Consider the following 12,236-nt stretch of genomic DNA (forward strand, 5'->3'; position numbering starts at 1 on the left):
CATTGCCAATAAGCATCCTATTCTCCTCCAGACCCAACCCCAGAATCCGAAAACTGAACACTCCAGGGTCCTGTGTCTCCCCCCCACAACATTTAGAGCTGGAGAACAAGCTGCCCCAACTCAAGGAACACCTTTGTCTTCTCCATCTCTTGCACAAGAAAGAAAAGGACAAAGAAAAGGGAAGATCTGGATCAAGCTCCAAGGCACACCCTACGCTGATGTTTTGAGCAATCTCAGCCATCTAGATCTTGGGTCACCCGTTCAGTTCTTCCAGCAAGAGCCACTTAGGGCCTCTTATCCATTATTTTGCAGAGGACACCGGAACTACTTCCTAAGACAGGCAGAATGAGAGCAAAATTGTTTAAGCTTTTTTTTTTTTTCCTCCCCTCTCTCCAAGTAAAAGACAAGTACTTTTAACTGTAGAAATGCAGACATCAAGACACCAAGCTTCATCCAGAAGACTGGAATAGCTGCAAGCATAAATCCAGCGAAACTCAGAACACTCATCCTGTAACGAGCCCTAACTTCACCTCTAATGGGAGATCCCCTTTGCCAGGTGCAGAAGTGGACCATTTGCAGAACTTATCCCAGCACCATAGCAGAGCTGAGTTGATAAGCAGAGACACCTCACAGCAGCCTTCAAAACAGACAGCAGCAAAGCTGAGAAAAGGTTCACATCCAGTAGGGAGCTGCACACAAAAGACTCCTCTTTCTTTGCAAAGAACTTATCAAAACTTTTGGAGGATCCAAGCAGCAGCTGGGATGCCACATAAGTTAAACAGCAAAGAAGAAAGGAAGCAAAATATACTACCGGTACAATCAACTGTAAGTCATGGCAATTAACAAATACAACAATTTATTTTTGTTCTGAAGTGAAACAAGACCCAGTAGGTTTATCACACAGTCAAGGTACTCTATTTCAGAATGGAGCTCCCAGGTGCAGAAGTAAGAAGTTCGAGTGAACAGTATTTGTATCATACAGAGTACACAATAAATTAATATCTACATGCAACATACCTACAAAAAGTTACATACAAAGTAAAAAAATACAGTATTTTCTGCTCATTTTTTTGTTTTAAATTTTTTTTTCCTGTACATTTTTTTAAATTTACATTTTTATTTACATTTTTTTGTAAACTTTTTGTATTTTTATAAAACTGAAATCATGTAACAGTTACAGACTTACGGCACCGCTCATACCCTAAAACAATTCTTACATCTACAAAACAGCCTTTAGATTGCTCCTTCATTTCTACTTTGGCACCACCACACTTCACACCATTATTCTGAGTTAACTCATCCGCTTACTACCTAGCCATATTCTCAGTACAGAGAAATGCAATCACACTTCAGTTTGTGTGCTTCCATAAGTTCAAAAAAGCCCATTACATTAACTACTTCATCAACATCACATTTACTGGATATTACTGCATAATATCAACTTTTCCTGCACTAACTGCTTCACGTAAGCATGCAAACAAGTCTGATTATGACTCAATCAATAACATGAATATACTGAAATAAACTACAAGGGTTAAATACTAAAAGCAACGTAGACATATCAAGAGTAACCGTGTCAATAAATCTAAGCTGATAGTATGGGCTGACTTTTTAACACTAAATATAAACACACGGTGGGTTTCAGCATAAGCTAATTTGTATTAAAGAAAATATGAAAAGCCCTGTCACATACTACCATTTTCAGTAAAAGTCTGTATTGACTAGAATCCTCCACTCCTACCCCGCACACTCAGTTCAAAACAGGGATTCCTAAAGTTTATGAAGAACTAAGCCTTAAATAAGAAACATTTGAAATACACAAGAACCTGCTGAAAAGGAGCACAGCACATGAAGTGTTAAAGCAGTTTCAGTATTCAAAAAGCCCATTTCACTGTGAATCAGCACTTCAGCATGGTACTGTATATGCAATAATTCCACTCAGCCAATGTGATTTAGCCACAAAACACTGAAGAGTGGAGGGACCCTCACAGGAGGGCTCTGCACTAATCTCCTGCCCACAGGAGCACCAATACCGATTTTTGATCTTGCCACTCAAGGTTTTGTCACATCAGACCCTGAAAACCTCCCAAGACAAAGACTACACAGCTCTTCTTAGTCCATCCCATGCTTGACTGCATCCATGGAACAAGTTTTCCATTGCTTTAACTGAAAGCCTCCTATTACAATTTATACATGGCATTGCTCATACTTGCTCCACGCATCTCAGTCAGAAACTGCAATGATCTTCTCAGCAACCCTCTCTTACATACTAGAAGACCGCTGCTCAATCCTACCACACACCCTCTTGGCCGAGCTGCATGAAGCCCACGCTTCCCTCAACTTCTCCTCACAGATCCTGTTCCCCAAATTCCTTGTGCATCCTGGCAGCTCCATGGCAGATGGAAACAGGTGACCAACATCTTGGACCAAAAACTGGACAGGGAAGAAAAAACCCTACCTCCCTCGATCTTGATCACCTGTTTAAGCAGCCCAGTAAGCCATCAGCTTCCACTGCTGCCATGACACTCTGCTGCTTATGTTAGCTGCTAAGCATCAAGGAGCACCAGGTACAGGACTGCCTTTATCCTCTAAGACAACAAAACTAGACATCAACTTTTTTTTTTTTTGCTGGAATGAGACCTGAATTAGAACATAAACCACAAGGCAGGCATTCAAAGCATTGTAGTATCACAGCAACTCTTGCCTTAATACAGTTTACAGAATACCACAATCCCATTTATTATTGCCAAAAGATTAGGGTGCATTAAAAATCTTAACCCACTACAATCAAGACTTAATGCAAAGACTGAGAATTAAGAGTTTGCCACTTTGTTTTAGGCTTGAGTTCAAAGAAGAAGGTGCCTTCCAGATCACTAGGAGGAGAACTGCTAAGGCTTTCTTCTCCACTGCTCATATCTTCACAGGAGTCCTCACTAAAAGGAACAGTAGAAAAGATTAGCATTTCCAGCTAATGGGAACACCCCACAATTTAAAAGCCTGGAAAGTATAACCAACCTTTCGCTTTCATTGAAACAGCCACCCTCTGGTATTGTTGGCAACTCAGGAACACTGTAGTAACTGTTCTGTAGATTCTGGGCTGTGCGCCTTGAAACAATCCAAACTAGCTTTTTATGATCAGGCTTGCAACATTCAGGAGAAGAATAGTCTGCCAGGCATTTTGAGACCAGTTCCCTCCAGTAAAGCAGGTCACAATCACTTATCTGAAAAGTGAAGAAACAACCTATTTACATCAAAATACAGCCACTCCACCTTAAGGAAATGACTTCACGAAAGAGATACCCAAATTTCAAAGGTTTGATGCTTTTAAAGGTGAACTCCTATACACCTCCTAGGAAGGCCTCTGAATTAACAGCTGGGCTGCCAGTGGTTGTCAACATTTAAATCATCCCCAAATGAGAAATAACTGCTGTTTAACAGAGACCAAAACCATTTTGAGACATCATACAGCAAAACTAACAGAAGACCATGTAAGAGGGTCCTACCTAGAGATGTTTTACTGCCATGTAATAATGTCATCTTTATAAAACACTTTAAGGAACTACTTCTATCCCCCAAGGCACTGGGTTAGTTCAATTTGATTACAACTGTTTTAGACTATGGCCAGTTACAACATGCAGCTAGAAGCATCAAATTCTGTTATTGGGGCAAAAAGAACCAGCCCAGCAGACATTCTGGTCATACAAATGGAATGGAAGCCTCTCTAGAACATGTTAAATCAGCTGCCTGTTAGAACATGTGTAAAATGAGAAGAACTGCTAATCTAATACAGAACACATTTAACCTAGTTTTCAAACTGTAATCCTTTTACATGTCAGGTAGTTGCCAATGACTACTTGACCTCATTCACTATGAAGCAGCAGTTACTTGTATTTGGCATTCTACCAATGAAACAGTATTAGAAGAGTTTCAGACTTGCTTGAAAGCCTGTTTCATTGCTTGCTTTAGCTGATGCCAAACACTACCTGTTGAAGGCTGCACACTGACAGAGGTGCCTTAAATTTAACACCAAATATTAGCCATACCAGTCCCAACAACTGCAAAATTAACCTCAAAACGTTTACCTTTGAGTGCTTTTGAACACGCAGAAGTATCTCAAACAGCTCAACAGATTTCAAAGATTGAACTTCAAGAGTGAGAAGGCACAAGGCCAAGACAGAAGGCTATAACAACAAAAAAAATGCTGCTCAGCATACTTTGATTGAAGCCTAAATGGAAGCCAAAGAAAAGCTACTTCTACTTACTTTTGCTTTAGAAAAGACAAGACGACAGTTGCAAGCTTTTAGCTGTGCTTCCAATTTGTCAAGATTCAATACTTCTTTCCTATAAAACACACAAGAGAAGGAGCATTCATATCAACAAGCATTAACATGTCAGGAAGTCACAGACAAGGAGCAGCCTCCTCTTCAGTCAACATCATTTTCCTCTTCAGCTGCATTTTAAAAACGCCTTTGCAAACTGAACATCAACATGCAATTCAACTCACCTTTCTGAGGTATGACAGAGTACAATAGTATGGTACAAGTGCAAGAAGGTTAAGGCAGTAGTAGCTTTAAATTCAAAGTGCAACTTTTCTGAAATTATCTTTTCCATCCGTTTCAGGTCGGACACAGTGCATTTACATTGGCTGATTCGGATAATCTCATGAGCAGATGGAATATTGCATTCTTCTTCAACCACTCGGGCGGCCAGTTGGAAACAACAAACTCCAATGCAAGATAAATGCTTTGGTTTCACCTAAAAATAAGAGGAAACACTGAGTACCTCCCACCTACTGTGCTATGCTTATCAAACAGGGAAATAAACAGCTCACCCAGCCTAGGTGAGCAATTTTGAAATATTTGCATTTCAACAGAGATTTAGTTCCTCATCTACACTTGATGGGGTGTTTGAGTCAACTGCGGTCATTACAAGTGTTTCACCACTTCAGTTTCAACAAAACACAGCTGGCACAGCCAATAAAGCAGTATCAATCTGTTACAGGAGAACTGAAGGTAGGTACAACAGCCAAGCACCCTCTACCGAAGTTGTTCTTCCTCATTACACTACAAAGAAATTACAGTGAGAACTGTAGTACCTCACTTCTCCAACCGGCAGTGCTCACCTACCCTCTGCTAAAGCCTACACAAATCCGGTCTGAGCTTGTTCTAGGCAGTCCTAGCCCCCTACAGCTCACTCCTACCCCTGCTATTCTCTGCCGTATAAGAGGATAATGTTTCACACAACCTGGAAGACTGTCAGACCAGAGAACTCCAGGCATTAATTTTACCAGCTTGGTAATTGGCAACTGATTTCTGTTGGAATTGTCTGCCACAAAGCAGCACAAACAAAAGAACAACCAGAATATGATCTTTTGGCATTAGATCCAGCTCTAAGCTTAAGTTTTGGCACAGTACCTACAAGATTTTAAACCCAAATTGCTTATTTTGTTCTTCATTATCTCCTGCTCTCTAGGTCTTCTACATCTACTTATCTTTAAAGATGAGGTGAAGCCATAACAAAGAAATTAATATATCACCACATTTCATGCAACAACTACTGACTTCAAACCTTACACAGAAGCGCTTGGTATAACACAATTAAACAAGCACAGTTCTCTCCTAACTCACAACTTTCCCCCCTTTGGCTAATAAGGGAAGTTCAGACAGAACCTCTGTGTTTCCAGAAACACTGCAGCAGGTCCTCTTCCCCCCCCAAATACCTTCATAAGAGCCAGGAATCTGTCCAGGATGTTAACAGCCAAAACAAACGTTTCAGTTGCAAAACCGAAGAAGTTGGTCAGACTCCAGAGATCTTCCACCTTAGCATTCCTTTGTCTCGGGCACAGAGTGTTTTCATTCTACAGCAAGAAAAGTCAAAACGTAATAGCAGTGACAGAGAGGACTACCAAGCCTCCCAGTTAGGTCAAAGGTAAGTTTTTCTTAAAGCCTGCCTAGAAATGCTTCCCATTACTTTCTGTTTTCTTTATTCTGTTAGCAATAAAACCCCACTTAACGCACCCGAGGCTCGGAACAGCCCCGAGGGGCACGGACACTGCCATGCCCATTGGCACCGATGCAACACGCAGCACATCCACACCGCTGGGCACACACTCCTTCCCAGATGACAGTGCTCACAGCCGTGCCCACACCGATTTAGGAAAGATGCGACCAAACCCAGTTTATACTCCCTCCCCACCAGTCGAGGAGCGAGATGCTCTGCCTCCAAACCCAGCCCACGGGCCCAGCACACCGCCGCCCCCCGGCCCCTCACCTCGGCCGCGCACTCGATGAGGCTGAGCCCCCTCTCACGGGGCTGGAAGCGGCCCTCCAGCTCCAGATGGAGGTTCAGCTGCCGGAACAGCCGCAGCGCCTCGCTGCCCATCTCCGAGCCGGCCGGGCGGCGAGGGCCTCGGGAGACGCGGACAAAGGGAACCGGGCGCCCGCCCCTCGCCGAGGGGCGATCCCACAGCGCCGGGGAGGCGAACCGCGGGCGCCGGGGGCTCCTCGGCGGCAGGGAGAGGGAGCCCGGTTCCCGTCACCGCACGGACGCGGGTGGGCTCCGCCGCGGGCACCGCATCCAGGCAGGGCGGCCCGCGCCTCCGCCGGCGGCCGGCCCCGCTCGCCGCCCCGCAGCGAGTCACGGCACTGCCCGCGGCACCGACACCATCCCCGGCCCCGCGGAGCTGCCGCTGCCGCTGCCGCCGCCGCCGCCCCGGCCCCGCATCAAAATGGAGGCGGCGCGGCCCCGCCCCCGTGTTTTTGTTCTGCCGATGCAGATGGCTACGCGCGGAGCGCTCCCGGCGAGGCCCGGTCGGCAAAGCGCCGCGCGGAGGTAAAATAGTCCGCGCGCAGCCGCGCACCCTAGCGGAACTCCGAAAGGCTTCGGAGACCAGAATCCGCCGTAATCACCCAGCGGCTCGTTCTGTCACCGGAGCCCGGACAGAACAGCGCTCCTTCGGAAGGAGCGCCGGGTCCTAGCGGAGGGATACAACGCAGGGTCGCACCACTCCTTTAAAGGGCCCCGGGACCTTTGTGCCGTCTTCTCCGGTTTTAAAAAGTCCGCCCAAACGTTTCCCCATTTTGATTGGCCCGCACTCCTCGGCAGCTGATTGGCTGGCGGCTGTGCTTCCTCCTCCCCTTCCTAATCCATGGCGTTCTGTTGTTTACCGTCGGCGATTGGTCGCCGAGGGAGGGTGGGTCTCTCCTGATTGGTCGGCAGAGCGCTACCTCTGCCCCGCCTACAGCTGCCGGCCTTAGCAACCGTCACGGGGCCGGGCGTGTGCTATGGCCAGCGGCCCTGCAGGGCACGGCGGGTGGCTTGTGGTTGGCGGCTGTGCTGGTGCCTGTGCTGGTGCCTGTCTGCCCCTTAGCTGACGGCTGAGTAGCTCCAGTACCAATTTGGCTGTCTGTTAAAACACACGGACTTTCGTAATTGGAGGGGGGAGAGGTCATGCAAAAAATAACAATAATAAAACCACCCCGAAGATCCTTAATTGAAACAATGTACTCACCAACATCGTGTAAAGGGATGAATCATAGAATCGTAGAATGGCCTGGGTTGAAAAGGACCGCAATGATCATCTAGTTCCAACCCCTGCTATGTGCAGGGTCACCAACCACCAGACCAGGCAGCCCAGAGCCACATCCACCTGGCTTTGAATGCCTCCAGGGATGGGGCATCCACAACATCCTTGGGCAACCTGTTCAGTGCGTCATATGTAGAACATATTTTATTTATTCTCCAGCATGTCGTGCTTTACAGAATAGCAGTTCCTTCTTGACATTGTTGGGAACTTACAAAGCAGTGAATGAAGAATTATACGTTCCTTAGCTGCAGGTGCGGTGACATTCCTCTAGTTAGGAGCAGTAGTGCTGTCCTTTCAGGAGGAATTCTTGGTTTGTGCTGCCCAGGAAGACTGGTGCAATAGCAACAAAAACAGCAACAAAAGAATTAAAACTCGAGGGAAAACCATACAAAATCTTTAGAGTTTCTAATGTAAGCAACAACTTCTGGCAAAGCTTTAACTTAAAAGCTGGACATTTTGCAAGACAAATTGTAAACTAAAAGCAAGAATTCTTCCTTATTTGTTGTGATGTAAGCCTATTAAATCCATCAAATGGCATTAGTTGTTCCTTAAAATGGTAATATTTTACCTAGCTTTGATAAACTATCTCCCACTCTGACTTGACAAAGCGTGCCCAGCAATTCATCAAGAATAGCTGTGTTTGGACTCACCAGTTGTATCAGAGATGTCATCTGGGCCTCCTGGTATGAAGGTTTTCAAAATGAAATGAGATTACAAACCTTCACAATTAAGGGACACGTGGTAACTGGCACTCCAGACAACACATGGAACTTCCTTACTCAGAGCCCAAGTCATCCAGGTAAGAAGAAAGGGGTCATTTGGAACGATGGTTTTGTCTGAACCACTTAAACAAAGAGCAGCTTGTAATTAACCTAAGTGCCCTACTGCAATCCGTTATACTGGGAAGGAGGGCAGTGACACAAGGAAAGCAGCAGAACTGCTAAATCCAGTCGGCAAAAAATGCTGGAGTTGTGACTGTCTCTCTGAGACCAAACTGCTGCACTATGATGAATAGGAACTTAGCCTAATTCCAGGGGAAAAACATGTCCAGTTTAGCCAACATGCATTTTTCTGCAATGACGTGGGAGGCAACTGCTCATGCATGACTTAGTATATTCACCAAGCATAATTCAAGCTCATTTGAGAATATGAGTAAGGCATGGAACACCAAGAGAGCCTGCGTCAAATGAAATTAGCCCTAGCATCCTTCCCTGCCTTGAGAACTGGTTGTTCTTTCTTTTTTAGTTCCTTAAGATGCATCTTAGGGGAAAAAACCAAACCAAACCAAAACAAAAAAACCCTCTATTTTAATTACATGGAAATATTTGACAGTTGTGTGGTTGCTTTTTTAGAAGAGTGGAGAGAAGTAGGTCCTGTAAGGAAATAAAACACCCTTTAACGAAATAAAATACCCTCAGTGTGCACATTCTTATACATATATTAGAAAATGTATCTAAAGGCTTTGTCTATGTGTCTCAGAAATATTTTGCAGATTCTGTTGCTTTGAGAAGCAGTGAAACCAGATCCTGGTGATAAAAGCTTTCAAACCTGAAGCCTTTGTATGGGTTCCACTCACCAGGCCCTTTAAAAAGGAACTGCTCCAGAGATAAAATGTCTCACAAGTCTTCTAGAATTTAAAATTTTTTCATCTGGCAGCCCCTACAGGACAATGCCACTTGATTCTCTAGTAGGAGCAAATGTGCCCATGGTACAGCTCCTGCCCTCAGTACAGAAGGATGCAATTTCACTTTTCACCTTGTGCTAATGGCAGTTGGTCAAGCTCAGAATTCACAAATAAACGAATTTATTCAAATTTATTACATGCTTTCTCAATGAAGGAGTGCAAGCTTGCCAATCAAGACAATATGATGCTGGTGCTAAGGAAAAAAATTGTCTGGCAATATGAGCGCATACAGAGACAAGTAAAGACAGAGCATAGATGTCTCAGTGACCCTATTCCAAGTTCAAAATAGCTGTTGAAGGTAGGAAGGGAGGGTGCAGAAAAAAAGAGACCCGACTTATTTGCTCAGGAGAAGGGAGCTATACTTAGCAGAAAATATTTTGAGCAGACAAGATTCAAATACAAACCAATGGAGACAGGATAAATTTAGAACAGACTAAATGCTTTTAGCGATGGTGATTTTGTTTTGCTGCAGCGACATGTGGCAGAACATCTGACAGTGCTAATGGCTGGATGAGAGGAACTTTCATAACAAAAGGAAGCTTACCAGAAAGGGAAATGCAAGTTGGTCTACCCAAGAGCACTTGTAACAGCATAGCTCTGTTGTTTAGGTGCAATTGCTTTGTTTAACAAAGACTAAGCTCACATGTTTTTGGATGGGCAGCCTGACACACTTTTCAGACCCATCCCCACAGTGATCCTGGAATCCTGGAAGCTCGGTTTCTTTATGTGGACATTTATCTAAACTGCAAGGCCTGGCACACGCAGCTGACTGCAGGGCACCCTCAGCAAATGAGCTTGCATTTATGGGACAGGCCAGATGCAAAGAACCCTGTCTGTATCCAGAGCTGGTCATATACAGAACTCCAGTATGTAGGTAGGGAAAGCCTTTATCATTTGTGTATATTTTAGACAGTCCTCTGTACTTAACATTATGAATGCATTCAAGGTATGAAGCTACTATGTACTGATACCACATACTTTGTTTCCTGAAAAAGGGCAACTAACACAATGTACAAGTGCTCCTCTACCAGCACAGCTGTGTTGAAATTCTAGGACAAGAAGAGGGGAATCGGCATACCTTACATCACAAATCTTCTTAGTATAAACTAGGCCTAAATAATACATAGTACTACAGCTCACAATCAAGGGAACTGCCTCAGACCTTTGGAGGTGGTGAAATGATGACTTGCAATGCTGAAGATGACTACTTTGCACCTCTGTTTTCACTGCCTTCATTAACATTTGGCTTCAGAGTAGCTCTGTTTTCAATCTACTAATGCTGCTTTAAGGTTCTCTTCCTTGCATATATGATCTGCTTTCATTGGAGATAAACTGTCTCGAGAGGGTTTTGTGAGTCCCCTCTGACAACAGTAACTTCACTTCTGACTTCCAAGAGGTTACTAGAAGAGAGGCATCAAAAAGTCTGCGAGGAAAGACATCATTTTTAGAAAACATTTGTGTTCCCTATACAATGGCTGGTATAACTCTTGCAAGACACAAGTAAAAATTGAATTGCTTGTAGCAAGTGCCTAGTGTTAAAATCTTGTTTCAGGAAGAAAATTCAAGTCTTCAGTTGATAATTTGCACTGATAGGAAAGGATTTTGTTCCAGGAATAACTCAGCAGAAAGGCCCGTATCAGTTATCTCATGGCTCTGAGCACAGCAGTATATGTTATGCTGGTATGGTATGACAGAAATCCGTCATCCTTCATAGTGCAGCACTAGAAAATGGCCAGACAAGGGGAAAGCAACTCAGTGAACCTAATTCTTTCCTATGTTTTTATGAAGATACCTCTATGTGGAGTTGTAAATTTTATGCTGGTATTAAGGAGACAATTGCCAACCTTACAAGCACAGCTGCCAGTGCAACTTACTTCTGTAGTGTTATCTAAACTCATTTCCAGGGCATTGAAAATGGCTCTGGCAAAGAAGAGGAAGGTGGAACCTCACGCACACATCAGGGCAAACCCTCAGGTAAAGATGAGAAGGGTAAGGCACATGTCAATGACTTCACCAGTGGCTGCGTAGAGAGTATTTGCAGTTCTGCTGCTCATAGTTGCTCACTGCTGCCCCACCTTGTTCAAATTTCCCTCCTTGTAACAAGGAAAATGGAAGGAACCCAGGAAGACTCCCAGTCTGTGACACATTTGATTGCTTACCCAGTTAGTAAAATTATTATTCATGATCTCTGTGTTGAGTGAGTTTAGGTGCACTTTGTATTAGTCCCACTGCAGCTCCTTTGTGAGCCAGCTCACTCTCACTGATTTCTATTACAACTACTGGCAGAAATCTATATTCCATCTGAAAGTCAATTAAAATATTGCTTCCTGTTTTTTTGCTTTTTTTTTTTTTTTTTTAATAATAATATCAAATGCATACATCAATTTCCTGCAGGCAAACAGCACAGGGAGTATTTGTAATGACAGATGAAGATGCAGACCTGGTTCTGCTCCTGCTGACATTGCTGTGCAGCAAGGGTAATCTTTTAGGAGCCAATCATTACACCAAATGTCTAAGCAACGTGCTTCAGTGCTTTTATGGCAATAATTTGCCTTCAGTGCAAGTTAAATTGTCTGAAAGGAAGTATGTTTCAATAACCTTGTGCTTGTCTAAGCATGACCACGTAACTAGCAGTTTGCTTAAAGGTCTCTTAATAACAGTTTGTAACTGGAAGGTGTGTTTTATTCACTATATATCCGTGTCACTTATTTCAAGTGTGTTCTTTTATTTAATTGACAAGATAATTCTAGGCAACGTTGTACTTAAGGCTTCTTAAGGCTTTTAAAAGTGTGGTGTTTTTTTCTTTTTTTTTTTTTTTTTTTTTTTTTTTTAGAAAGGTGGTTGTGCATAATTTCCAAAGGCAGTTTCAAAATCACATGGATTCTGCTTAAATGGAATTTAAATCATTCATTAAAAGTTAAGCCAAGAAAAAAGAGCAGTCACCTTTCTGACTGCACCACCAGCAAG

At 43.7% G+C, this 12,236-nt stretch overlaps 1 protein-coding gene across 1 annotated transcript; it reads right to left on the reverse strand.

Annotated features, from left to right (window-relative positions):
• Positions 1 to 839: 839 nt before the first annotated feature.
• On the reverse strand, positions 840 to 6,426 carry CCNG2 (cyclin G2). Its single transcript, XM_042872101.1, has 7 exons — positions 6,271 to 6,426; positions 5,720 to 5,857; positions 4,505 to 4,755; positions 4,263 to 4,341; positions 4,083 to 4,181; positions 3,016 to 3,221; positions 840 to 2,933 (listed from the first exon to the last, which is right to left on the reverse strand). The coding sequence occupies exons 1-7, from the start codon at positions 6,379 to 6,381 to the stop codon at positions 2,795 to 2,797; spliced, it is 1,023 nt and encodes a 340-aa protein (XP_042728035.1). The 5' UTR covers positions 6,382 to 6,426; the 3' UTR covers positions 840 to 2,794.
• Between the last annotated feature and the right edge of the window lie 5,810 nt (positions 6,427 to 12,236).

This window comes from Lagopus leucura, unplaced genomic scaffold (genome assembly GCF_019238085.1).
Source record: "Lagopus leucura isolate 7727_CA_CO unplaced genomic scaffold, USGS_WTPT01 Super-Scaffold_100004, whole genome shotgun sequence".
In the NCBI taxonomy this organism is placed as follows: Eukaryota; Metazoa; Chordata; class Aves; order Galliformes; family Phasianidae; genus Lagopus; species Lagopus leucura.

Bases quoted from the DNA above. Each gene is read 5' to 3' on its own strand.
- CCNG2 (XM_042872101.1), bottom strand. From the start codon at position 6,381: ATGGGCAGCGAGGCGCTGCGGCTGTTCCGGCAGCTGAACCTCCATCTG. The intron at 5,858-6,270 runs GTGAGGGGCCGG...TTCTTGCTGTAG, and splicing joins TCATCGAGTGCGCGGCCGAG to AATGAAAACACTCTGTGCCC. The intron at 4,342-4,504 runs GTGAGTTGAATT...TGTGTTTTATAG, and splicing joins CTCTGTCATACCTCAGAAAG to GAAAGAAGTATTGAATCTTG.